The sequence below is a fragment of the Tilletiopsis washingtonensis genome (genome assembly GCF_003144115.1).
Source record: "Tilletiopsis washingtonensis strain MCA 4186 unplaced genomic scaffold FA09scaffold_11, whole genome shotgun sequence".
In the NCBI taxonomy this organism is placed as follows: Eukaryota; Fungi; Basidiomycota; class Exobasidiomycetes; order Entylomatales; genus Tilletiopsis; species Tilletiopsis washingtonensis.
The window spans coordinates 221,879-245,547 of NW_020312008.1; the positions used below are offsets into that span (position 1 = coordinate 221,879).

The following is a 23,669-nucleotide window of genomic DNA, read 5'->3' on the forward strand; positions in this document are numbered from 1 at the left end:
CCGCGCCGCGCCGCGGGTGTCACTCTCGCGCCCTGGCCGCACTCTCTGTCTCTCCCCTCTCTCACCTCCGCTCCTTCTTCTCATCTCGCCTCCTTCCCTGCCGCCGCCGCGCCGCCTGCTTCCGTCTGACTCCCTTCTCCACTGCGCGGCGCCGCACTCTCCACACTCGGCACACGCCGTCTCTGCTCGCGGCTGCACGCACACGCTCCTCACGCCTCTTGCGCACGTCCCGCCGCGTCGTGCTCGCGGCCGCCGCCTGCCGCACGCGCCGCGCATCGCACACGCGCACCCCTCATCTCGCACAGCTCTTCCCCGACTGGCGCTCTCGCACCGGCGATGGCCGCCGTCGCGTCTCCCTCGGCCCTCGCGGCGGCGCCCTCGGCGTACCGGCGCTGGGAGCCGCTGGCCAAGATTCTGTATGGCTTCTGCATCTCGCCCTTTGCGCCCGAGCTCGAGCAGCTCGAGCTGCCCGCAGAGCTGCTCGACGAGGGCTCGCACGCGTCGCTGGCGGCCATCCAGGCGCACCTCATCGGCCTCGAGGTCGGCGACGAGGTGTACGTGTTCGAGCAGCTGGGCCACAGCGATGTCGCCTGGTTCCGCGGCTACGTCGTGTCCAGCACACGCGTGCCCATGCCGGCGACGAGCACGAGCAGCCGCAGCGAGTACTCGACCTTTCCCGGCTCGCAGGCGCGCGGCGGCGCCGCACTCGTCGAGGAGCCGCAGGTGTACGTGGGCATCTTCCCGGCCGTGCACGTGCACATCCGCGAGCACCTCGACGACGCCGAGCTGCGCCTGCAGGAGGTGCACGCGCGGGCCGTCGAGCAGGGCGTCGTAGGCGCCACTGCGCCGCCGCCCGGCTCGAAGCTCGCGGGCCAGAAGCACATGGAGACGCTGCACGAGGAGGACGAGGGCGCCGCGAGCGCGCCCAACAGCCCCATCGGCCCTGCACAGGCCCGCGCCCAGGCCAACAGGTCGCCCTTCCGGCTACAGGAGCCTCTCGACGCGCCGGGCGAGGCAGAGGTCGAGCGCCCGCCGCCGCCACTGCCGAGCCTCAAGTGCGGCGACGAGACGGCGAGCGGCTCAGACGAGCCGCTGGTGGACGAAATCGCGTGCGCACTGCGGGAGTGGAGCAGCCTCATGTACGTCTATCTCGGGCGGCGCGACTACGTGCTCTTCAACGCGGTCAAGGAGCACATCGAGGTGCTGCACGCTGCGCGGCGCCAGCTCCTGGCGCAGACGCTCAGCGTCGAGGAGGTCGCCAAGCTGCGCCGCGAGTGCGTTGCGCGCCTCGTCAAGGGCAACGTGGCGCAGGGCCTCGATGTCATTGTGCGGCATCCGGGCCGCGGCGGCCTCGTCGACGTCGACTTCACCGGCAAGGAGAGCGACCCCGAGAGCTGGGTGAGCGGCATCCGGCTCTTCGCGCTGCAGGCCAGCCTCGCGTACGTCGACCAGCTGGACGCCGCGTCGTCCGGCGGCAGCGCGCAGGGCGGCCTCGAGATCTCGGCCAGCAACGCATTTGGCATTACAGCGCCTTCGACGACGTCGGCTGGCGTGCTGGGCGCCCCGAGCAGCTTCGCAGGCGCGCTGAGCGTGACCGGCAAGCGAAGCGCCGGCAACCGGCAGAGCACCATGTCGGGGCCGCCGCGGGCGCGGGCGAGCCTGCTGGACCCCGGCAGGCTGGACGAGCAGGTCGAGAGCGGCGTCAAGGTGAGTGCACTGCTCCAGCTGGCCCGGCTCTAGCGCTGACGGGCGTGCCCAGTACTTTCACGTCTATCTCGACGTGCGCGCCTTCGTGGCCAGCCCGTGTGCGCCGGGCGAGACGGCCGAGCTGTACTTCTCGCTGTACAACAAGGCCGAGGCGCGCTTCCTGACCGAGGAGTTCTGCGTGGTGCTCAATCACCAGGGCGTGCCCGCACCCGAGTCCGAGGGGCGCATCGGCAAGATGCGCACGCTCTTCACGGACCTGAGTCCGAACGACATGCAGGACCTCAACGTCGTGTGCCGCATCGTGCGCAATGGCGCCATGCGGCTGGGCGCCGCTGCAGATGTGGGCCGAGAGACTGCCACTACTTCGCTGCCCGACATCGACACGGAGAGCGACGGGCTCCGTGGCGGCGCGCCGGGCTTCCGGCCCTCGCGCATGGCCGGCGACCGCACCTTCCGGCGGCCGTTTGGCTGCGCTGCGCTCGAGCTGGGCCAGGACCACAAGTTCCAGACGGACGTGGCGTCCAGCAGTCCGATGCGCGAGCATGTCATGCCCATCTTCTGCCCCTACAACGAGGCGGCCTTCAGCACGCTGCACCAGGACATCATCGCCTCGCGCATCAAGGAGTTTGAGAAGTCGTCGCGCGCCGAGCTGCTCGCCGTCAACGTCAAGGTGCTGCACGGCGAGACGGCCACGCTGCTGCGCGAGAACCCCAGCCTGCTGCAGGACGCGCCGCTCACTGCGCGCCTCGGCTTTCCCGACGTCGTCTTTCCCGGCGACACGCGCAACGAGGCGTACGTCAAGCTCTGGAGCGGCGAGTTCTTCCCCACGAGCACCAAGATTCCCGGCGGCTCGACGCAGAAGAACATTCAGGTCTCTGCCGAGATCCGCACGCGCGACGGCAGCGTGCTGGAGCGCGTCATCTCGCGCGGCGCCGGCGAGGCGCTCGTCACGCAGTTCGACTCGACGGTCTTCTACCACCAGAACGCGCCCACGTGGGGCGAGCTGCTGAAGCTCGAGCTGCCGCGTGAGGTCATGGAGAGCTGCCACATGTTCTTCACGTTCCGGCACCGCAGCTCGAAGGAGGAGAAGGGCCTGCCGACCGTGTCGTCGCCTACGCGCGAGTCGGCCAACGGTGGCACATCCTCCTTCGCCGGCTCGTCGAACAGCGGCCCGGCGGTGGTGAACGCGCCGTTTGCATACGCCTACCTGCCGCTCTTTGAGGCAAACGCCGCATTCATCCCCGACGGCAGCCACACGCTGCTGCTCTGGCGCAGCTCGCGGCCGGCGCAGCACCTGAGCCCGGAGCTGTACTTTACGCTGCCGCCGACGATCGCGCCGGGCCGCAGCCTCTCCGACCTCGTGCCGGCGAGTTTGGCGTCGGTGATCCAGCCGCTGCGCGACACGATGACGCTGCGCACCTTCCTCGTGTCTACACGCTACACGCAGAACGAGGTGCTGCTGAAGCTGCTGCACTGGGAGAAGGTGCTGACGCAGGACCTCGACGAGCTCAAGAGCGTGCTGGTCAAGTTCACCTTTGTCGGCGAGGTCGAGATCGTCAAGTTCCTGCGCGACATCTTCGACGCGCTCTTCGCAATCGTCGTGAGCCCCAAGAACGGCGACGGCGAGCTCGACGATCTCGTCTTCAACGCGCTCGTCACGGTGCTGGGCATTGTGCAAGACCGGCGGGTGAGTCACAGGCGCAGGCCATGCGAGCTGCTCCCTCTCTGACCATCCTTTCTAGTTCAACAACTTCCGCGCCACGCTCGACATCTACATCGAGCAGCACTTCCACTCGCAGACGGCCTACACGCGGCTCATGGCCTCCATGTCGCGCCTGCTCGCCGATCCCAGCCGCACCGACACGTCCAAGGATCTGCGCGCCGCCATCAAGGTCTGGCCGTACCTCTTCAAGTTCATCGTGCGCTCGCGCCAGAACCAGGAGCAGGGCAAGGACGACCGCGTCATCAGCACGCCGGGCGGCGCCGTGAGCGACCACTTCGAGACGAGCTTCAAGCGCGATTTGGAGAATCTACTGCGCTCCATCAACCGGCTCATGTCGGCGACCAAGCCGGCGTCCATCGTCGGCACGCAGACGCTGGCGCTGCAGCACTTTGCCGGCATCCTGCCGTTCCTGGCGCGCGTCTTCCCCGCCGACGAGCTCGTGCGCATCGAGACTGCCTTTGCCGACTCGCTCTTCATCACCAAGGGCCGCATGGTCGTCTGGAAGCTCCTGCACGTGCTGCACGTCATTGGCACGGAGATCTTCGATGACCTCAACTCGCGCTCGCAGCTGGTGCCGAGCATCATCCGCTGGGTGCGGCCGCACCTTGGGCGCTACGAGGAGGCAGGCGGCGCCGGAGACCACGAGGGCGCGCGCGACGCAGCCCGTGTGGCCTGGATCGAGGGCGCCCGTCTGGCCGTCACGATTATTGCCGTGGTGCTCGATCGCCTGCAGGTCAGTCTGGCAGAGGGCCGCAAGGCCGGCGCCAGCTCGGCGGCTGCTGTGCGCCAGGAGCAGGACAACGTCGACTACATCCTGTCGACGATGCCAGCGCTGCTTGAGACGTACCGCGAGCTGAGCAGCGCGGAAGTGGCAAGCACGTTGGAGCGCCACCGCTCTCCGTCTACGCTCGCTTCCGCCGTGCCAGTCATGTTCCCATCGAGCTACCCATTCCCGCTCATCGCCAAGCGGCCAGCTGGGATCCCAAGCTCCGCTGGTACGCGCTCCTCTCGCCGGCGGAACAAGCCTGCGAGCTATGGGTTCCTGAACTGCGGCCTCGGCGAGATCGCTGCTGTGCTCACTGTGCTCGTGATGCTGAGCCCGCGTCGGCATCTGGCAAGCTTCCTCGACGAGCAGCTCGACCTCGAAGGGCCCGAGACGCTGGCGGTCTTCCTTGGCAACTTCTTCTCGGTCGCCACGAGCATTCTGCTCAACGAGGCCTATCCGTCGACGTGGCTGAACGTCAACATCCTGGCGCACCAGATGGTGCTCAAGATCGCCGACCCGCTCGCCGCGCTGATGGTGCGCGACTTCATCCCGGCGGCGGACCAGTCGCACACGTTCAACACGGCGCTGTGGCGCGGCGGACTCAACATGCTCCTGACGCTGCTCTCGAGCGAGCAGCTCATCATCGAGCAGTTCAAGCCGCAGCGCCGGCGAGCCGTGTGGCGCCTCGCAGGCGACATCCGCGGCGAGGGCGCCCAGATCTTTGCCAAGCTGTGGAACTCCATTGGCTGGCCGGATAGCCCGGGCAACGCCGCAAGCTCAGAGTCTGCCAACGGCGAGGCGAGCACGCTCAACACCGGCGGCTTCCAGGTGCAATTCGTGCCCTCGCTCGTCGAGCCGGTGCTCGAGCTGTGTCTGAGCCACCATGACGAGCTGCGCACCTGCGCCGTGCGTGTGCTGGCGACCATGATTACGTCGGAGTGGCACCTCAACGGCGACTTCAGCGTCATCGAGGCCGAGATCATCGACAAGCTCGACGTGCTCTTCGTGACGGACACGCAAGGCGATGAGATCTCGCGCGCCTTCTTCATCGGCCAGCTGCGCTCGCTCTTCGAGAGCCCCCTGGTGGACGAGAAGCTGCGCGAGCAGGTGCTGGCATGCCTCGTGTCCGTCAACCGCTTCCTGGACCTGCTGCTGAGCGTGCGGAGCTTGCCGTCCGAGGAAGGCTTCGAGGACGACCGCGTGGCCGGCACCCTGAAGCTGCTGGGCTTCCTGCGGCAGGCCAACCGGGTCACTGCCTTCTCCACGCATGTGCTCCGCCTTGTCAACGTGAGTCTTATCGGGAGCCTGCGCTGAGCTGCTGCTGATCCTCGCCACAGCTGCACTTGGAGAACCACAACTACGTCGAGGCCGCTCTCACTCTCAAGTTGCACGCCGACCTGCACTCGTGGGACATGGACTCGTATGTGGAGCCGATTCCGGACCTGGACCTGCCGCGGCAGTCGCACTTCGCGCGCAAGGAGACGCTGTACATGCTCATCCTCGACTACCTCGGCAAGGGCAGCGCGTGGGAGATCTCAATCGACATCTGCCGCGAGCTCGTGCACCAGTACGAGTACCGGTCTGTGGACTACACGCGCCTCGCAGACGTGCTGCGCCTGCAGGCATCGCTCTACGAGTACATCGCCACCGTCGAGCGCACGTACCCGAGCTACTTCCGCGTGGCGTACTACGGCGAGCAGTGGCCCGCCAGCCTGCAGGGCAAGATGTTCGTCTACCGCGGCCAGGACTGGGAGAAGTTCGGCGCCTTCTGCGAGCGCCTGCACCAGAAGCACCCCAAGGCCACGCTCATCAAGAGCAACGTCACGCCCGACGACAGCGTGCGCTTCGGCGACGACATGTACCTGCAGATCACCGCCCTGCAGCCCGAGCCCGACCGCACCAAGGACGTCTTCACGAACGCCGAGGTGCCGCCGATCATCCGCGCGTACTTCGAGCACAACACCACGGACCTGTTCAGCTACGCGCGGCCGATGCGCAAGCTCGCCGACGGCAGCCTGGCGCCGCCGACGAGCACGAGCGCCGATCCGTCGCAGCTCTGGGTAGAGAAGACGTACCTGCGCTGCGAGGACCAGTTCCCAACCGTGCTGCGGCGGAGCCACGTGGCCGAGGCGTGGAGCGTCGAGCTGTCGCCGCTGCAGAACGCCATCGACGATGCAGTGAGCAAGACCAAGGAGCTCGAGACGCTCGAGAAGAAGTACGCGGCCATCTACCGCGTCGGCTCGTCCGGCAAGGGCGCCAACACGAACCGCCTGAGCATGGCACTCAACGGCGCCGTCGATGCGCCGGTGAACGGCGGCATTCCGATGTACAAGCGTGCATTCTTCAGCCCGTCATTCGTCAGCCAGAACAGCGACAAGGAGGAGCTGATCCACGGGCTGCGCGACGCCATCGACGCGCAGGCCGTGGTGATCCACCGCTGCATCCGCCTGCACGAGCGCATGTGTCCGGCCGAGATGCGGCCGTTCCACGAGACGCTCGAGCGCTGTGAGTCGTCGTGGTCAATCTGCCATCCCACTCGTGCGCTGACCGCCTTCCAGTCTTCACGCAGAACTTCAGCGAGGAGATTGCGCGCCTCGAGCTCGACATGTCGCGGACAAGCGACGACGCCTACCGTGCGTCCATCGGCAGCAAGAGCATGAGCGTGGATGGCCCGGCCACGTCGCTCGCTCCCGTAGGCATGCACGGCCTGCTGCTGGACCAGAACCCGTCGCACACGTATGCGCTCGACGCCAACAGCCGCTTGCAGCGGAGGCCGTATGAGCCCGAGGGCCACTCGTTGCAGAGCCCACTGCAGCGCCACATCTGTGCGTACACTCCTTCCACTGTCGCCGCACCCACGCTGACCCTTGCGTCTGCAGCATCTCTGTCCAAGCAGCCGCAGCCGATGCGGAAACAGCTCTCAGACGCTGCGCAGGCCAACGGCGTGGAGCAGAGCCGCACAGCCGCCGGCGAGTCCGGCATCGGCGGCGCCCCGATCCAGTCTCTCCCCAGCGGTGGACTCGACGCCGGCGCGTCCGACTCGCTGCTGGCGCCGCGCTCGGCCGCCGGTGCGCCATCCTCGGGCGCCTCGCGCTACGAGGCGTCGATTCTCACCGAGAACGGCACTGCGCAGCCGCAGCCGGCGCTGCAGCGGCAGCCGTCGCGCTTCAGCCGCCTCCTTGGAAAGAGCGCGAAGCGATGAGACGCCGCACCCTCCTTACCCTGCCTGCCTCTGCTCCTCTCTCTCTGCCCAAACCCCCCATACCCCGTGCCGCAATCAGACTTGCTTCATTGCGAGAAGTGCCCGTTGAGGTCCAGACGTACGAGCAGCTCGGCGACCGTGTCGACCTGTGCCTCCTCGCCCGCCAGCCGGCGCAGGTCCTCCTCGGCCTGGCGCTCCATGCGCTCCGCTTCGATGCGCGCCGCAGTGCCGCGCTCCCCGTCCGAGGCGTCGGCGCGGTCTCGTGGCCGATACGTCGGTCGCGCGGAGCCCTCGCCCTTGTCCCGCACGAGCTCGAGAGCACGCAAAAGTAGGTGCACGCGCGAGCGCCAGCGGCTGTACAGCGCATAGAGGCGCTCGGCATGGTCGGCCGCCGCCTGCGCACTGCTGTGCTCGTCGGCGGCGCTGCGCCGCTCGTCGCGGCACAGCATCGACAGCTTGAGCACGCCGTCGAGGATCTCGTCGATGATGGTGCGCAGGCCGCGCTGGCGTGCGCGCAGGAAGCACGTCTGCAGCATGCGCTCGAGCGTGCTCTCGTGGAAGCGCGCCAGGCTGAAGACGTCCTTGATCTCGAGCGACTGTGTCTCGCCTTGCCGAGCGGCCCACGCATTCTCGCCATCGTTGTCGAGCACTGCGCCGGCGTCCGTCATGGCATCGTCGTTGTCAGCCGCCAGTGCCACGTCGCTGTCCTGCACCTTGCCGAATGCCGAGTCATCGCGCGCCTCCGCATCGCGGCAGAGCGTCGAGAGACGCGTCTGGAAGTGCTGCCAGCCGTCGTCGATGGCAGAGTGCACGAAGCCATTGAGCGCGCTGACGACGTGGTTCGCCTCGGCGCGGAAGCGCAGCAGCGTCTCGCGGGCTTGCATGTCGTGCTGGAACGGCCAGGCCGTCTCGGACGGGTCATCCATGCGACTACCTGGTCGTGTGACCCGTGCGCCCTTGATCGCGTCACGGAAGAGCGAGCCGAGGACAGTCTGCACGCGCATCAGCCGCAGCAGGAAGTTGAAGAGACGCTGATAGCGGATGGAGGCATTGATCGGCAGCAGAGGCGCTATGAGAGGCGGCGGGTGGAAGCTGAGCGTGAGCCAGTCGAGCGCGTCGATCGAGTTGCGGTCGCGCCAGCGAGACTGAGCGCCGCTGCTCTTCTTGCCCTTGACCACGCTCTCGGGCTTGACGATGGCGAATGAAAGCCGGTCGTCGAGGTCGCGCAGCGCAAGCGTCTCAGGCCGGACGAGGCCGTAATCCTGGCCGCGACTTGCGTCGTCGGATCGCATCTCGGCGACCGTCTCCATCACCGCGTAGTTGAGGGCTGAAGCGATCTCCGAGTACTTCGGCGGCCACACGGAGCCCTCGTTGAGACGCGTCGATAGCCCCGCAGCCCAGGTCGGCGAGTCGGCGTCAGCCCCTCCGGGGCCCTCGAACAGCGTCTCGGCGACGCGCTCTCGGAACTGCGTGCTGCCGAGGAGCAGGAAGCGGCGGCAGGTCTCCAGATACGTTGCCAGGCCGAGATCGCGGTAGAAGCTAGAGATGAGCGAGGAGTTGAGAAGCTGCGCCCACTCCAGCATTGGGCTGATGAGTGTCGCCTGCGTGAGAGCTGCGATCGAGGCATGCCGCTGAGGGAGCAGAGGCGGCGCAGGTTGGCTCTCGGAGCTCTCCGTTGAGAGCTGTGCCTGTATGCGCTCGATGAGCACTGCCTTGCGGCGGCCATGGAGATACCGCTGTGACCGTGGCCTTTGCGGACTTGCGCCTGTCCCAGGCTCGCGGAGCTCGTCGGGCTCGAAGGCTTGCGGCAGGGCATTGAAGACCGCCAGCGTCTCGTCGAACGACTGTCCGTCTGAGCTCGCGAGAGGCGGCTGCTGCAGAATTGACGCCACCTCGTCGACGAGGTCCGAAGAGGGAAGGGCCGTCTGGTCGACCTCGCCGCGTTCGCGGCGCCAGCGAGCAACAGATCTGCGCAGCCTTGCGACGCGTGCCTTGACGAGGTGCAGCTGCTCGCTTGCCTCTTCCTCGTCCCACGTCCACGTCGGCAACGGCAGTGCCTCGCTCGCGCTGTGGTCGGCGAGTGCGGCGAGCACAGGATGCGAGGGCGGCGCTGCCTTGCGCAGCAATCGCAGAGATCGGCCTGCTTCGAGCAAGTCGCGAGCGCAAGAGAGCGGCAGGAATGCAGGCAGCCTTGCGGGCCGGAGCTGCACTGCATGTCAGCGTCCTGCCCAGAGGGACAGCACTCGGGACGAAAACTCACTACGTAGCCTACGTCAACCTCTCCTCGCACGTCCTTCTCCCACTCGACTTCAACGCCGGCCCAAGCCTGCCACTTGCCCTTTTCGCCGACGGTGCTTTCGTCCTTTGGCCTGACGCCAGGCCAGCCAATCCACGCCGCGACGTCGGTGCGCCACGCTGCGCTGATCTCCTCGAGCAGCAGGCTCAGCGCCGCGGCCGGCAGCGGCGAGGCGTACGAGGAGAGCTGCGCCGCTAGCTCGAGATAGACGCGCGTCTGCAGCAGGGCGCTGGCATTGCTTGGTACTGCGCCGTTTGCGTCTGGCGGCAGCAGAGGCGGGAACGGAGTGCGGCGATTGAGGCCCTGTAGAGAGCGTCAGAGGCGACGCGCAGCAAAGCACGAGCTGTCCACTCACACAGCCAAGCACATCCGCGACTGACTTGAGCACCGCCAGCGCATCCTCGAGGCCTCGCCCAGCCACGAAGAGCGACAGCGGCGGCGGTCTGGCATCGATGTCAGCGCCCAGCCAATCCATGACCGACTCGAGGGCGGCCGCGAGGGCGCATGCCTCTGGCACATCGCCGGCCGCAGCAGCATCCGTGAGCTCTCGGAGCTCGACGATGCGCTGCGCGACGCGCCGACGCAGCGTGCCGATCTGCAGAAACGGCGCCAGCAGACTTTTGGACACCTGCGCACTGAGCCCCTGCACATGCTCGCTGCCGCTCCATGACGGCGCTGAGCGGCTCTGGGCGCGCTGCAGCGTCAGGGCCCATACGAACGAGGCCTTGCGCGCGTCCCAGGCGAAGTGCGTCGAGGCGTGCGTCTGCATTGCCAGCGCGGCGGAGGCAAGCACAGCTGCGGCATCGTGCGCAGGTGCGGGCAGCAGCTGCAAGCCTGATGACTTCGTGCCCGCTGAGAGGCTACGCGGCTGGCGTGAGCAGCGGTGTGGAGACAGGCGATGCCAAGGATCACACTCACACAAGCAGCAGCTTTTGCTCCCTCTTGCCACACGCCAGATCGCTGAACCAGGGCATCGAGCTGTCGGTCGACTCATCCTCTGCCTCTACCTGCGCCGCAGCACGAGAGACATCCGGCATGGGCTGTGGCGCATCCATCGCAGTTGCCTCGACCTGCCCAAAGCGCGATGCGAACGAGCTCAGCACAGGGTCGTGCCCGCCGACAGGCGGCTGCAGTGCAAGTGCCGGCATGCGGAACGATGTTGCGAGCGGAACGAGTGCGGTGCCCGCCTCGCTGCCGAGTGGATCGAGCATTGTGGCATCCCAGCCAGTATGGCGCGGCAGCTGGGCCGTGCGGCGCGCCGAGAGTGCGGCGGGCGCATCGAGCGAGATGTGTGCGGGCCGCGCGGCGTCGAAGGGCGGCAGCTCGAAGAACGACGGCGGTGTGACGCCGGCGGCGGCACTCATGTTTGTGGAGGCCAGCACGTGCCGAGAACGGTGAAGCGCAGGGATGGGATGTGAGATGGTCGTGGTCGTCGTCGTCAGAGACCAACACCTCACGCGTCGCGTAGAGAGCGCGCTGGGCAAGCCGCGGCTTTGGCCCGTGGGAACACTGATTGGCAGCCGGCCGAGAAAAAGTCTCCCGCTGAGCACCTCCACATGCTGCCCTCCATCAGCCACCTTGCCTCCGCTCCACCACCATCTCACCCTCACTGCACGGTCTACGCACGCAGCATGCCGCCGCTGCAGGCCCGCCTGGCCAGTGGCACTGCTGGCCGCTCGCCAGCGCGCAGCAAGGGCGGCTCAAGCCACTCGGAGCGCGTGCTGCGTCTCGCCATCGACGTCGACTTCGAGGGCGCCGTGCAGGCCGCCTTTGCGCCGCGCATCGACCTCGACACGGCCGTGCGCGAGCCGAGCCTGGCCCGGCAGGCCGCTCGTGCGCGCTCCGATGGCGAGCCGTGGCAGCCGCCGTCGCTGAGCAGCATGTGCATCGAGCGGGCGGCGCGCTACTTCCCCTCGCACGTCCTGCCCGGCTCGTCAGACCCACCCAGCCGCACGGTGTCGCAGCTCGCCACGCCTCAGAAGCGCAAACGTGCCTTTGGAGCTTCTGCGTACAACGAAGAGGCGGATGCGTCCTTCGTGCCAGACAACCTGCCGAGCGGCAGCGCTCCGCCGCGGACTCTGCGACGGGGACGGGCGGCGGCTGCTGAGCCAGCTGCTCGCTCCGCCAAACCGGTCGCACAGGAGCCGCCGCTGCCCTCTCGCGCCGACGCTGCCTTCATCAACGCCGAGAACCGCGCCATACTGCTTAGTCTTCCGCCGCACCACCTCTCTGCGCTCCTGAAGCAGCTCACGCTGCACCATCCGACGCGCATCTCGGCCCAGCTGCTCAGCCTGTTCTTCTATCGCTGCTCCTCGCTCAGTCTCTCTTCTGCACTGCCCGCTATCTCCGATAGTGCCAGCTCGCTCTCGCGCGTCCTGTTGCCGCTCTGCTCGCGGGCAAAGTGGCTCACTCGTCTCGAGCTCGTCGGCTGCACGAAGCTCGAGGACATGGCGCTGAAACGTGCGCTCGCCTCATGCAAGGCGCTGACGGAGCTCTCGCTGGCTGGCTGTGTGCGCGTCGGCGCAGAGAGCATCGAGGCGCTCGTCACTGCCAGTCCCACGCTGCGTAGTGTGAACGTGAGCTTCACCGATGTTGGTGCAAACGGGCTGGAGCTGCTGCTCGGCCTCAAGGAGCTTGAGGTGCTGAAGGCGAGCGATGTGCTGGGCTTGGTGAGTTGAGCCATGTCGTGTGTCCATCGCATACTGACGCACGTACCAGACTGGACCTGCTGTGCAAGCCCTGACGCGCAGAGCCGGCGAGAAGGGGCTGGCGGCGAAGCCACCGTACATCCCGCTGCGCAAGCTGCGACAGCTTAAGCTGCGCTCTACGGCGCTGGACAACTTGGGCCTAGGCTGCTTCTTGAAGCTGTGCGGCCGGCACCTGCGCAGCCTCGACATCTCCAACACGGACGTCGGGCCGTCGCTCGAGACGCTGTTCGCCGGCATGAGTCTCGGCGACGCCGACAGTGCGCCGCTGCGCAAGCTCGGCCTGCGCGGACTGCGACTGACGCCGCACGATGTGGCGGACCTCATGGTGAAGCTCTTCTGCGCCAGTGCGCCGACGTTCACATCTCTGCACACCTTGCTGCTCGCGGACATGACGTGCGGCCTTGATTCCGCCGAGAAGCTCTTGGCGCTCGGGCTCTGGACGGCAGAAGAGACGCACACGGCGCCAGAGGAGGCAAGGGCACGCAACGACGGCCACTCCTCGATGGTGCTGAGGCCATACGACGGCAAGTCCAATCTCAATCTGCCGGGCGTGGGCCTGCGCAAGTACTCGCCGCCCGGCTTCTCCTCGGACGGCTGCCACTTCATGTCTGTCTCTGCCTTCAAGGAGCTCGATGTGCGTGCGCCCGGAGAGGCGACACATGCTGGCACTGCTGACTCTCCAACCCGCAGCACCTGCATCTGCCGCAGATGCGTGCGCCGTGGGTCGTTCTCGGCTTCGACACGCTGCGCTCCTTCTGGGGCGTCGACGTGGGGCCGGGACGTCTGGTCAGCAGGCTGCGCACCTTCCGTGCACCCGGCGTCCGCTGGGCCGAGGCCATCGACATCGGCGACCTGCTTTCGCACGGCCGGCTCACGCACGTCGATCTCTCCGGCGCACCGTTCGACTGTGAGTCTCTCTCTCCATCGTGGCCAGCTGGACGCAGCCGGCTGACATGCTGCGCAGGCGAGCAAATTGATCGGCTGCTCGATCTCAACCCGTTCATGGAGGTGCGTGCCGCCGAGCAAGCCGCCCCTGCCACGCTGATCTCTTCGCGCCAGTCGATCACCCTCACGGGCTGCCGTGCCGTGCCAGTGCAAGAGCGGCGCCGCTACTTTGAGGTGTGTGCCGTCTGCGTGCGCAGCGGTATGTGCCTGACACAACTGTTGCAGTTCTATGAGCAGCGCAAGAAGCATGAGTTGACGTACTGGTAGAGCGTGGCGGGCGGTGGGCGCAAGGGAGACGAGAGATGCCACGCGGCCGAGTTTTGGCCGGCTCGACACGGATCAGACGGAGCTTTGCACGCATATACAGCAATATACCCTCAGGATGTAGCCTGGAGAGAAGGCGAGTGTGATGGGGCTCTTCGTCGCCAGCGAAGAGGCAGGGTCGCCCGCCGCCCCGGGGCACGCTGCGGCGGGCTGGCGCGACGGAAGAACCCGACGCGCAGATTAGCCGGCTGGCCAAGCCTCGAGTCAGTGGCCCCTGCACCTTGCCTCCCAACCATCACGACCGCCACGACACCGCCACGCCCCACCTTCCTGCCACCGACGCCCGCGTCGTCCGGATGGCCGCCTCGCTCTCCTCACTGCCTCCGGAGCTGCTTCACCACATCGTCTCGCTCATCTACCTCGACTCGTGAGCGCGGGCGCACGGACGTCGGCGCCTCCACGCGTGCGCTGACCGCTTATCGTGTGCCCCAGGCTGCCGCGCGCCGTCTTTCGCTGTCTGGACCCGCACGTGAGCTGCGTTGCTGAGCCCCGGCACTGCGCATGCTCATAGTCGCTTGCAGGGCCTGCCGTCGACGTACCCCGACGGCCGTCTCATCTCCTCGACGCAGCGCGACACGCAGCGCACGCTCCACGCCCTCTCGCGCGTCACGCGCGCCTTCTACGCTGCCGCGCGTCCGCTGCTCTTCCGGCGCCTGCAGATCACGCTCCCGTTCTCCTTCCTGCTGCTGCTGCGCACGCTCGGCGCCGCACATTTGGCTGATGCCTACGAGGAACATGCACGGCTGCGCCGCCCCAGCCGCGCCGACACGGGCGAGCTAGAGGGCAGCAGCACGGAGGAGGAGACGGGCGACGAGAAGGAGCTGCCCGTCGCGCTGCCGAGCATCGTGCCGCCGGCTGCAGACGAGTTGGGCGATGTGCCGATGGCTAGCCCGGCGCCGCGCCGCAAGCGTGGCGCCGAGATGAGCTTCAGCGCCATGGTGGCCGCCGCTGGCTTTGCTCGGGCCACTGGCAGTCGACTGGTCGTCCCGCGCGGCGCTCGAGAGCGGCTGGGAGATATTCAGGCCGACGAGGACGAAGCAGGCATGCAGTTGATCTGGACCGGTGAGTTGGCCCCGAGAATGGCAACGCGGGAGCTGCCCTCTATCGGCCGGCTGCCCACTGACGCCTGCTCCTCGCAGAGCAAGTGGGCGGCTCGTACTCCCTCACGCTGGCGCGTGCGGCCCGTGGTGCGCACCACTACCCGCGCGTCCTGTCCTTTGAGTCGTACACGACACAAGGCATGCGCCGCACGCTGGCCGACGGCGAGACGCGCTTCGTGACGCCGGCCAAGCTGCTGGCGCTCATCACGGCCGCCGACGGGCTCATGGGCGTGGGCTTCACCGAGAGCATGGACAGTGCCATTTCGCGCGAGGTGCTTGAGGGCCTGCTCTTCCGCGACGGAAAGCTCATGGCGCCGTCGCGCCTGCGTGGCGTCTCCATGGAGCGGCCGCGAGCAGATCGCTCCCAGCGACGCCTGCAGTCACTGGACCTCTGCGGCTGCGTCTCGACACGCTTCCAAGAGGGCCTGCGTTCCTTTGTGGACCTGCATCTGCGCAAGTTCTCGAACCGCCACACGAGCACGCTGGTGGAGGAGAGCGAGGCGTCGAGCGAGACGGAGACCGATGGCGAGGACGAGCGGCGCGGCAGAGGCCGCGAGACGGCGCGCGACCGTACCATGAGCCGCAGCGATGCGGGCCGGTCGAGCGCCAGCCGCAGTCAGACACGAAGCCTCAGTCGCTATGGCCGCGACGACGACGAGGTGAGTCAGACGAACTAGCGCTGCAGCCTGCGTCATGCTGACCCGACTGCTTCAGGCGCCGTCTACGCACCCGGCGCGAGCCACGCGCTTCCCCTCCCTGCGACGGCTGGGCCTGGCAAACGTGACGTTCCCCGCCGACCTCATCACGCCATTTGTGCTCGCCTTCCCGAAGCTCACGCACCTAGACCTGACTGGAACACGCATCGGGCCTGGTGAGCAGGTCATGATAGGCCAGACATTGCTCATCCGCTGACGCAGACTGCAGAGCTTCTGACCGCCCTCGGCTCGCAGCCAAGCGTGCATCTGCATTCTCTGAGCCTCGCTCGCTGCCCTCTTCTTACCAGCGAGAGCATCACGGAGCTGATCGCCGACTCACCTGCGACCGCTGGTCTCGTCGAGCTCTCGCTCGCGGGCACTCTGCTGCATCCGACGCCGCTGACCGAGGCGGACCTGCGCGTCATCATCACGACGGCGCCGTGCTTCCGCAGCGGCGCGCTGCGCTACCTCGACCTCTCAAGCTGTCCGCTGGACGACGAGATGCTGGGCAGCCTGCACCCGCAGCCGTCTCTGCTCGAGCTGGGCTTCTCTGCGCTGCCGAACATCAGCCTCGACGCCATCGGTCGCGTGCTGCGGGAGCGCGCGCCCAACGTGCAGGTGCTCTCCATCGTCGAGACGGGCTATGCGCTCGGCACGGCGCTCAAGAACACGGCGCTCATCGACGCCATCATCGACCCGTGCGCCAAGACGCCGCCAATGACGATCAGCCAGCAGCTGGCTGCCATGGGCTTCACGCCGCCTGGCGGAGCCGGTGCTGCTGCCGATGTGCAGCCTCCGCGCGCGCCGACGAATCTGCGTGTCATCGAGCTCTCTCCGTCGGCGCTGCGAGCCTTTGGCGTGTATCACGCCTGGCGCGTCATCTTCGGCGCCGGCCGACGCGGCTGGCTCGTTGACTGCGCGGCCGGCCCGGACCCTGACGCCGTCGACGATGCGCTGGTGGAGCCACAAGAGGCCGACGCCGTCGACGAGAGCGCCAGCGACCGCGGCCGCGCACGCAGCACTTCGCGCCCGCCACGGCTGGCGCGCAGCTGGGAGCCCGAGACGCCGCCCGTGCGCCGCAGCCCGGCCGTGTCGCAGGTGCGGCGTGCCAGTCCGGGCGGCAGCAACCTGCGCAGCTCGCTCTCGCTCAAGCGCACTGCCAGCGGAGCGTCGCGCTCCCGCTCCCGCGCGCCGCCGGCGCGACGAGGTGCAGAGGCGGCCGACATGGCTCGTGCCTCCTCGATGGGCTCGAGCAGTGCAGTGGCAGCAGCAGAGGAAGCGAGCGAGGCGCCCGCGCCGCCGATGGTGCCGCGCGACGAGATCATCCGCGACCTGCCGCCCGAGCACCCGCGCCGCCGCGCGCTGGGCCAGCTGGCCGAGCTCAACGGCCACACGCAGGGCAACGTCGGCTGGTACGCGCGCAAGATGGAGGTGCTGCTCGGCTACGGCCTGCTGGGGCGCGAGCAGGGACACTATGCGTACGTGGCGTACCAGCAGTGAGGGGAGGGGAGAGAGCTGTCACCTGCATGCAATGAGAGATTGTCGCAATTCGGCGTGGGCGAGCGGCCCTGAGCAGTGTCGAGTGCCTCGCCCATGCTCGTTGCCATGTGCTCTCACGGCGCCAAGGGTCCATGCATGAGAGATGCCAGTGCACAGCCCGAGAAGAGGCCGACTTCGAGGTGCGAGCGCTGGCGCAGCCGCGGCTAATCCTGGCTCTCTCCGCAATCGCGGCGGCCGCGCGCACGTTCGCATGTCGTGCGAGCTTCGCACCTGCCTTAGCTCCACTCCACCCTGGCACAGCAGCGCTCGCCAGGCCGCTCCACCCTCGCCCATCACACCCACTCCGCCCGCAATGTCGGACGACGCCGGCACGCCGCCGCCGGCGCAGATCCTGCTCGGCGTCGCGGCGCGCGACCGCAAGGCACGCAGCAAGCCCATGGGCCAGATTCTCAACCGCATCCTCGCCAACAAGGAGCTCGACTGCCGCATCGTCAACTTTGGCGACAAGGTGTGTGCCGCGTGCTGCAGGCAGGTGGTGTGCTGCGCAGAGGCGACGTGCTGGGCGTGGGCGAACGCTGGGCATTGCGTCGTCGTGCGACATTCTCGACACTCGCTTGCTCGGCAGGCTGTGCCCGCAACGCGAGGGCTGATCTGCTGGGCGGCGGCTTGCCTGCACAGCTGCAAGCTTGCCAGTCGTGGCAGCCCTGTCATTCTCCATACTGACGCTCTGCCCAGGTGCTGCTGGACGAGCCGCCGGCGTCGTGGCCCGTCGTCGACGTGCTCATCTCCTTCTTCTCCGACGGCTTCCCGCTCGACAAGGCCATCGAGTATGCCGACCTGCGCCGCCCCGTGCTCGTCAACGACCTGCGCTTCCAGGCCGTGCTGTGGGACCGCCGCGCCGTGCTGGCCATTCTCGATGCCGTGGGCGTGCCGACGCCGCGGCGCCTCGAGGCACACCGCGACGGCGGCAGCATCCTGGACCCGAAGATTCTCGAGGACTGCAAGAAGCGCCTCGGCGTGGATCTGGGCGTCAAGCGCGCGCAGAGCAGCGTGGCGCTCAAGGAGGGCGACGACGATGTGCTCATTGTCGATGGACAGGAGATCCGCAAGCCCTTTGTGGAGAAGCCGGTCAGCGGCGAGGACCACAACATTCACATCTACTTCCCGAAGTCGCGAGGCGGCGGCGGCCGACGGCTATTCCGCAAGGTGAGTAGCACAGAGACGTGGGGCGGAGAGACATGCGGACGAGAAGGGAGAGTGGAGCGCGCTGGCGGGTGTGTAGGAGGAAAGCCAAGCATGAAGCCGCCGCTGCGTCTTGCCATTTGGCATGCCTGGCGCCGGAGAGAAGCTGGATGCCGCGCAGCGAGCTGCTGCTCATTGCTGTCTCCTTCAGGTCGGCAACAAGTCGTCCGAGTTTGACCAGAACCTCGTCGAGCCGCGGACGGAGGGCTCGTACATCTACGAGGAGTTCATGGATGTGATCAACGCGGAGGACGTCAAGGGTGAGCCGAGCTCTGGCTCCCTGCGCAGAATCTGTTCTGACCCCTCTCCACGGCGCAGTGTACACCATCGGGCCGTACTTTGTGCACGCCGAGACGCGCAAGTCGCCCGTCGTCGACGGCATGGTGAAGCGCAACCCCGAGGGCAAGGAGATCCGCTACATCACCAAGCTCAGCGAGGAGGAGGTGCGCATGGCCACCAACATTGCCAAGGCGTTCAAGCAGAACATCTGCGGCTTCGACCTGCTGCGCGTCGGCGACAAGAGCTACGTCATTGACGTCAACGGCTGGAGTTTCGTCAAGGGCAACGACTTCTACTATGGTGCGTGGGCGCCGAGGCATGTCGCAGCTGTGCACTGAGCTGACGCTGCTCGCCTGCAGACAAGGTGCGCTCGTGCGCCGGGCTCCAGTGCAGAGGCACCACGCTAACAGATGCGTTCGCAGTGCGCCTCGATTCTGTCGTCGTTCTGCAAGACGTCCGTGCCACGGCGCTCGCTCTCGCAGCCCGGCTCTTCCGGCTCGAGCGAGCGCGGCGGCACCGGCGATGCCTCGGAGCAGAGCAGCTGGACGCTGAAGGCCAACGTCACCGTCTTCCGGCACGGCGACCGCACGCCGAAGCAAAAGGTGCGGCGCAGCCAGAGTCTGTATTGCCGCCGTGGCTCTGACATAACACACTGCAGCTCAAGCGCTCGTTCAAGCCCAAGGACGCCTGGACGGCGCCGCTGATCGCCCTGCTGCAAGGCCGGCGCGAGGAGATGTGCGTGTCCCTGCGGCGTCCTGCCCGGTCGCGCCGCTGACAGTGTGCCGCAGCATCCTGCGGCAGAACCTCGACATGATCTCAAAGGCTGCGTCCGAGGCGGCCGCGCTGCCGGGCGCCAAGACGGAGGATCTCGAGCTCGTCATCTTCATCATCGAGCGCAAGAAGGACATGCCGGGCACCAAGGTCAGTGGCGCGTCCAGCCCGCGAACTGAGCAGGTGGCTGACCAGCACGGCGCCCATCAGGTGCAAATGAAGCCGAGCTACGGCGACGACGGCGAGCTGGAGAAGATGCAGCTCATCATCAAGTGGGGCGGCGAGGTGCGTGTTTGCGCCACTCGCTGCCAGTCTGCTTGCTCAAGCAGCCTCGCCTCAGTTCTCGCATGCTGCACGTCACCAGGCCAAGGACGCGAGTCACAGCGCGGCGGTGATCACGAAGCACAGGCTGACTTGCTCCTCTTTAGTTTGGGCAGAACATGCGGCGCGACCTCATCCTGCAGAACAACGAGGCGCTCAAGAACTGCACCGTGCGTGTCGTTCCTGCTGTGCGAGTGCGCGCCCGCTGACGCTGCTTGGCCAGATCTACACGTCCTCGGAGCGGCGCGTGACGGCATCGGCCGAGATCTTTGCCGCCTCGTTCCTCGACGAGCCCGAGGATCCGGCGCAGGAGCCGCTGCAGCTCGTCATCCGCAAGGATCTGCTCGACGACTCGAACCAGGCCAAGTCGGAGATGGATGCCGTCAAGAAGCAGCTCAAGGCCAGCCTGCGGCCCGAGAGCCCGCAGGCGGGCGTGCGGCCGCCGCACTGGCCCGAAGACCTGCCGCCGCCGGTGGAGCTGTGCCAGCGCGTGGCCGAGACGCTGCGCCAGCTCAACGCGACGATGAAGGACAACTACGAGCGCCTCAACGTCGACAAGATCCAGACGCGCTGGTGCACGCACGAGACGCCGGGCCTGTTCCGCGAGCGCTGGAACAAACTGTTTGCCGACTACGAGGAGGATCCGTACGACCCGAGCCGCGTGAGCGAGCTGTACGACATGCTGTCGCACGACGGCCTGCACAACCGCACGTTTGTCGAGACGGTCTTTTCGGCGCACGACGCCGCGCCGGAGCGCAAGCTGGACCCGCTGCACGAGCTGTACCGCATGAGTCTGGCGCTCTTTGCGTGGACGTGCCCCGCCGAGTACGGCATCGATGCGTCGCAGAAGGAGCGCATCGGCCTGCTCACCTCCATGCCGCTGCTCAACCACATCGTGGCCGACCTGCGTGCGTCGCAGGAGAAGCCGCTGTGCTCACTGTACTTTACCAAGGTGCGCTCCAGCCCATGCCCCCCCTCCCCCCACGCTCGAGATGCCCTTTGCTGATGCCTCTCACGCCGCAGGAATCGCACATGCACACGCTCCTCAACCTCGTGCTCGCCTCGGAGCTGCCCGTCATCATGGAGCAGATGCCGCCGCTCGACTACTTTTCCAGCATCACGTTTGGTCAGTGTGCCCGCCGCATGCCTGCCGCTGCTGATGTGCTGACACGCGCTGCGCAGAGGTGTTTGAGAAGACGTCTGCGCCGGGCACTACGAGCGCCGGGCACTCGCCGCGGCCCAGCTCCGTCAGCGGCAGCGGCGAGGAAGGCGACGGCACGTCACGCGAGTCCTCGTCGTCCGGCAGCACGCCCGAGCGCTCGCTGCTCATCTCCGTCAGCGAGGGCGCGCACTCGTCGTCGATCTTCTCGATGAACCTCGATGCGCGGCACGCACTGACGCCGCTGCCGCGCCGCCCGCTGACGCGGCACATGGGCTACGACGAGGCGCTGGCGAAGCTGTCGGCGCACGAGGCCATCGAGGCGAACCGCGGGCAGGTCGAGGGCGCCGCCGTCTTCTTTGGCGCCGAGGACAGCGAGCGCGGCGTGCTGGCGATCAAGAAGGAGCGCCGCACGAGCGGCGACACGGACCGCACGAGCATTGGCGCGGGAGCAAGATGAACAGTGGAGAGGGGATGGCAGTGGAGAGGGGGTGGCAGCGGAGAGGGGATGGCAGCGGAGAGGGGATGACAGAGGAGAGGAGATGTGCTGCATGTGCTGCGGAGCTGCAATCATAGATGCCGGATGTGTAGCTGCGGAGGGAGATGCTGTGTGCTGCGTGCTGTGTGCCGTTGCCCGTTGTTGCGTCGCGGCGTGCGGCGGTGCAAGCACGGCCGGAGGAAGCACCGTGCGCCTCGGCGACCGGCGCATGTGCCGAGCCGGCGGCCGGCGGGCGCGAGGGGCGATGCTGCTCTCCCCCGCACTGTGCGCGCTTCTCCACAACCTTGCTCCCCTCCGCCACCCGCCATGCTTCTCCTCCGTCCGCTGCGCGTCTCCGGCGCACGGCGTCTGCACACGAGCGTCGCGCGCCGCTCCGCGCCGCTCTCCGTGCCGTCGCTGCCGCCGTCGATTGCGCCGCCGCTCAAGGGCGTGCGCGTCGTCGACCTCACACGCGTGCTCGCCGGGCCGTACTGCACCATGCTGCTGGCAGACCTGGGCGCAGATGTCATCAAGGTGGAGCATCCGAAGGGTGCGTGCCAGACGAGGGGCAGAGCGAAGGAGGAGAGATGCGGCAGACCGCAGTGCCGAGGCCGAGGAGGGGCCAGCAACGCACTGACCCCGCCCCCCCTCTCCTCTCGCCCAGGCGGCGACGACACGCGCAGCTGGGCGCCGCCCTCTGCGCCGCTGCTGCCCGCCAAGGCACAGCGCATCCCGCCGGGCAAGGAGGCCGCCTGGGCCGCGCTGCCGCCCGAGAGTGCCTACTTTCTCGCGGTGAACCGCAACAAGCGCAGCATCACGGTCGACCTCAAGAAGCAGGAGGGCAGGGAGATCCTGCACCAGCTGGTCAAGGAGGCGGATGTGGTGGTTGAGGTGAGCCAAGCGCATGGCGAGAGAGAGGAGAACACGCTGACGTTGGGGGGCCGAGCAGAACTACTTGCCCGGGTCAGTGCTGCTCTCCGCAGCGAGGCCGACGCCTGGCTGAGCTGTGTGCTGCGCCGCCAGCAAGCTCTCGTCGATGCAGATGGGCTACGAGGACCTGAAGAAGATCAAGCCCGACATCATCTATGCCAGCATCACGGGCTGTGAGGCATGCTTGACGTGCTGCCGAGTGCCGCTCGCTCACTGCCTCTCTCTCTCTCTCTCTCTCTCTCTCTCTCTCTCTCTCTCTCTCTGTCCCGCACAGACGGACAGACGGGCCCCTTTGGCTCGTTTGCGGGCTGTGAGTTTCTGAGTTGCAGCCAGAGTGCTGGAGCGCAGCGCTGAGATGGAAGCCAGACGACGTCATTGTCGCTGCCGACGCCGGTCTCTTTCATATGTGAGCTCGCTGCGTGCCCCTCTGCGCTTTTCCTGCTCATCCGCGCTCCAGCACCGGCGAGGCAGACCGGCCGCCCGTCAAGGTGCGCTCTCCGTCGACCCAGACCTCTTCTCCCCGCGCAGCTGACGAGCGGGTGCCTAGGTCGGCGTGGCAGTGACGGACCTGACGACGGGGCTGTACGTGCACGGCGCCGTCATGGCGGCGCTGCTGGGACGCGCACAGACGGGCCAGGGCGTGCATATCGACGCCAGGTGAGCCTGCTGCCGCGTCAAGGGTGTTGCGGTCGACGGATGGCTGACTGTTGGAGCTGCGCTGTAGCCTCTTCGAGAGCCAGGTGAGTCGACCTGTGTTGGGCCGCGGGTGGAATCAGTGCTGACATCTTGCCTCCCCGCGGCAGATCGCGACGCTGGTGCGTGCTCTGCCTGCCGTGCAGTGTTCCTGCTCATCACTCACGCACACCTTGCCAGGCCAACGTGGCCTCCTCGTGAGTGGTGGCAGTGCAGCTTCTTCAACTCCAAGCTGACCGGCATCCTGCTTCGCCAGATATCTCATCAGCGGCAAGGAGGCGACGCGCTGGGGCACGGCGCACCCCAGCATCGTGCCGTACCAGGTCATGCCCGTCAGCGACGGCTTCATGATGGGTGAGTGTCCGCGTAGACTAGCGAAGGGGCCACGCATGCTGAGGCCTTCCATCCCCCCTTCTCCTTCTCCAGTCGGCGCGGGCAACGACGGGCAGTTCAAGATCCTCACCGCCGCCATCGGCGCGCCCGACCTCGCGGCCGACGCGCGCTTCTCCTCCAACGCGCAGCGCGTGGCGAACCGCGACGTGCTGATCCCTCTGCTCGAGGAGCTGCTGCGCAAGCAGACGGCACAGCACTGGATCGACGCGCTGGGCGGCCGCGTGCCCGCGGCGCCGATTCGCAACATCAAACAGACGTTTGAACACCCGCAGGCCGTGGCGCGCGGCGTGACGACCGAGGTGGACCACCCGCGCGCGGGCAGGATCACCATCTCGGCGCCGGCGGTGCGGTATGGCGAGGGCAAGATGCCGGTGAGCGCACGAGGGAGGAAGGAGCGCACGAGGGTGGAGTGCTCCGCCTCGGTGCGCTGACGTCTC

General features: G+C 67.4%; 6 protein-coding genes across 6 annotated transcripts; 5 read left to right on the forward strand and 1 right to left on the reverse strand.

Annotated features, from left to right (window-relative positions):
• The first annotated feature begins 62 nt into the window (after positions 1-62).
• FA09DRAFT_360681 (hypothetical protein) lies at positions 63-7,506 on the forward strand. The gene is made up of 6 exons (XM_025745258.1): positions 63-1,707; positions 1,760-3,394; positions 3,450-5,483; positions 5,534-6,701; positions 6,755-7,021; positions 7,076-7,506. Exons 1-6 carry the CDS (start codon positions 337-339, stop codon positions 7,396-7,398), a joined length of 6,798 nt encoding a protein of 2,265 aa, XP_025598143.1. The 5' UTR covers positions 63-336; the 3' UTR covers positions 7,399-7,506.
• On the reverse strand, positions 7,468-11,123 carry FA09DRAFT_330018 (hypothetical protein). Its single transcript, XM_025742433.1, has 4 exons — positions 10,613-11,123; positions 10,050-10,554; positions 9,659-9,997; positions 7,468-9,602 (listed from the first exon to the last, which is right to left on the reverse strand). Exons 1-4 carry the CDS (start codon positions 11,056-11,058, stop codon positions 7,485-7,487), a joined length of 3,408 nt encoding a protein of 1,135 aa, XP_025598144.1. The 5' UTR covers positions 11,059-11,123; the 3' UTR covers positions 7,468-7,484.
• A 165-nt stretch (positions 11,124-11,288) lies between these two features.
• On the forward strand, positions 11,289-13,740 carry FA09DRAFT_330019 (hypothetical protein). The gene is made up of 6 exons (XM_025742434.1): positions 11,289-12,363; positions 12,413-13,036; positions 13,093-13,309; positions 13,367-13,410; positions 13,462-13,521; positions 13,573-13,740. The coding sequence occupies exons 1-6, from the start codon at positions 11,326-11,328 to the stop codon at positions 13,612-13,614; spliced, it is 2,025 nt and encodes a 674-aa protein (XP_025598145.1). The 5' UTR covers positions 11,289-11,325; the 3' UTR covers positions 13,615-13,740.
• A 160-nt stretch (positions 13,741-13,900) lies between these two features.
• Positions 13,901-17,014, forward strand: FA09DRAFT_343338 (hypothetical protein). Its single transcript, XM_025744593.1, has 6 exons — positions 13,901-14,038; positions 14,104-14,140; positions 14,193-14,733; positions 14,811-15,430; positions 15,486-15,642; positions 15,696-17,014. The coding sequence occupies exons 1-6, from the start codon at positions 13,968-13,970 to the stop codon at positions 16,964-16,966; spliced, it is 2,697 nt and encodes an 898-aa protein (XP_025598146.1). The 5' UTR covers positions 13,901-13,967; the 3' UTR covers positions 16,967-17,014.
• Positions 17,015-17,266: 252 nt separating this feature from the next.
• Positions 17,267-21,324, forward strand: FA09DRAFT_330020 (putative VIP1-actin cytoskeleton organization and biogenesis-related protein). The gene is made up of 14 exons (XM_025742435.1): positions 17,267-17,474; positions 17,702-18,172; positions 18,360-18,468; positions 18,527-18,787; positions 18,847-18,851; positions 18,910-19,089; positions 19,146-19,222; positions 19,276-19,408; positions 19,469-19,543; positions 19,599-19,631; positions 19,687-19,749; positions 19,803-20,531; positions 20,603-20,705; positions 20,762-21,324. Exons 1-14 carry the CDS (start codon positions 17,319-17,321, stop codon positions 21,196-21,198), a joined length of 2,832 nt encoding a protein of 943 aa, XP_025598147.1. The 5' UTR covers positions 17,267-17,318; the 3' UTR covers positions 21,199-21,324.
• A 219-nt stretch (positions 21,325-21,543) lies between these two features.
• Positions 21,544-23,663, forward strand: FA09DRAFT_343339 (CoA-transferase family III; the record flags this gene model as incomplete). Its single annotated transcript, XM_025744594.1, has 14 exons — positions 21,544-21,766; positions 21,881-22,107; positions 22,166-22,179; positions 22,240-22,319; positions 22,421-22,456; positions 22,513-22,552; positions 22,604-22,634; positions 22,694-22,803; positions 22,871-22,886; positions 22,950-22,961; positions 23,020-23,036; positions 23,096-23,193; positions 23,266-23,603; positions 23,643-23,663. The coding sequence occupies 14 exons, from the start codon at positions 21,544-21,546 to the stop codon at positions 23,661-23,663; spliced, it is 1,263 nt and encodes a 420-aa protein (XP_025598148.1).
• Positions 23,664-23,669: the final 6 nt, after the last annotated feature.

Bases quoted from the DNA above. Each gene is read 5' to 3' on its own strand.
- FA09DRAFT_360681 (XM_025745258.1), top strand. From the start codon at position 337: ATGGCCGCCGTCGCGTCTCCCTCGGCCCTCGCGGCGGCGCCCTCGGCG. The intron at 1,708-1,759 runs GTGAGTGCACTG...GGGCGTGCCCAG, and splicing joins AGGTCGAGAGCGGCGTCAAG to TACTTTCACGTCTATCTCGA. The intron at 7,022-7,075 runs GTGCGTACACTC...TTGCGTCTGCAG, and splicing joins CCCACTGCAGCGCCACATCT to CATCTCTGTCCAAGCAGCCG.
- FA09DRAFT_330018 (XM_025742433.1), bottom strand. From the start codon at position 11,058: ATGAGTGCCGCCGCCGGCGTCACACCGCCGTCGTTCTTCGAGCTGCCG. The intron at 9,998-10,049 runs GTGAGTGGACAG...CGCTCTCTACAG, and splicing joins TCGCGGATGTGCTTGGCTGT to GGCCTCAATCGCCGCACTCC. The intron at 9,603-9,658 runs GTGAGTTTTCGT...CATGCAGTGCAG, and splicing joins AGGTTGACGTAGGCTACGTA to CTCCGGCCCGCAAGGCTGCC.
- FA09DRAFT_330019 (XM_025742434.1), top strand. From the start codon at position 11,326: ATGCCGCCGCTGCAGGCCCGCCTGGCCAGTGGCACTGCTGGCCGCTCG. The intron at 12,364-12,412 runs GTGAGTTGAGCC...CGCACGTACCAG, and splicing joins CGAGCGATGTGCTGGGCTTG to ACTGGACCTGCTGTGCAAGC. The intron at 13,522-13,572 runs GTGTGTGCCGTC...CAACTGTTGCAG, and splicing joins AGCGGCGCCGCTACTTTGAG to TTCTATGAGCAGCGCAAGAA.
- FA09DRAFT_343338 (XM_025744593.1), top strand. From the start codon at position 13,968: ATGGCCGCCTCGCTCTCCTCACTGCCTCCGGAGCTGCTTCACCACATC. The intron at 14,734-14,810 runs GTGAGTTGGCCC...TGCTCCTCGCAG, and splicing joins CATGCAGTTGATCTGGACCG to AGCAAGTGGGCGGCTCGTAC. The intron at 15,431-15,485 runs GTGAGTCAGACG...CGACTGCTTCAG, and splicing joins ATGGCCGCGACGACGACGAG to GCGCCGTCTACGCACCCGGC.
- FA09DRAFT_330020 (XM_025742435.1), top strand. From the start codon at position 17,319: ATGTCGGACGACGCCGGCACGCCGCCGCCGGCGCAGATCCTGCTCGGC. The intron at 18,469-18,526 runs GTGAGCCGAGCT...TCCACGGCGCAG, and splicing joins CAACGCGGAGGACGTCAAGG to TGTACACCATCGGGCCGTAC. The intron at 19,632-19,686 runs GCGAGTCACAGC...GCTCCTCTTTAG, and splicing joins CACGTCACCAGGCCAAGGAC to TTTGGGCAGAACATGCGGCG.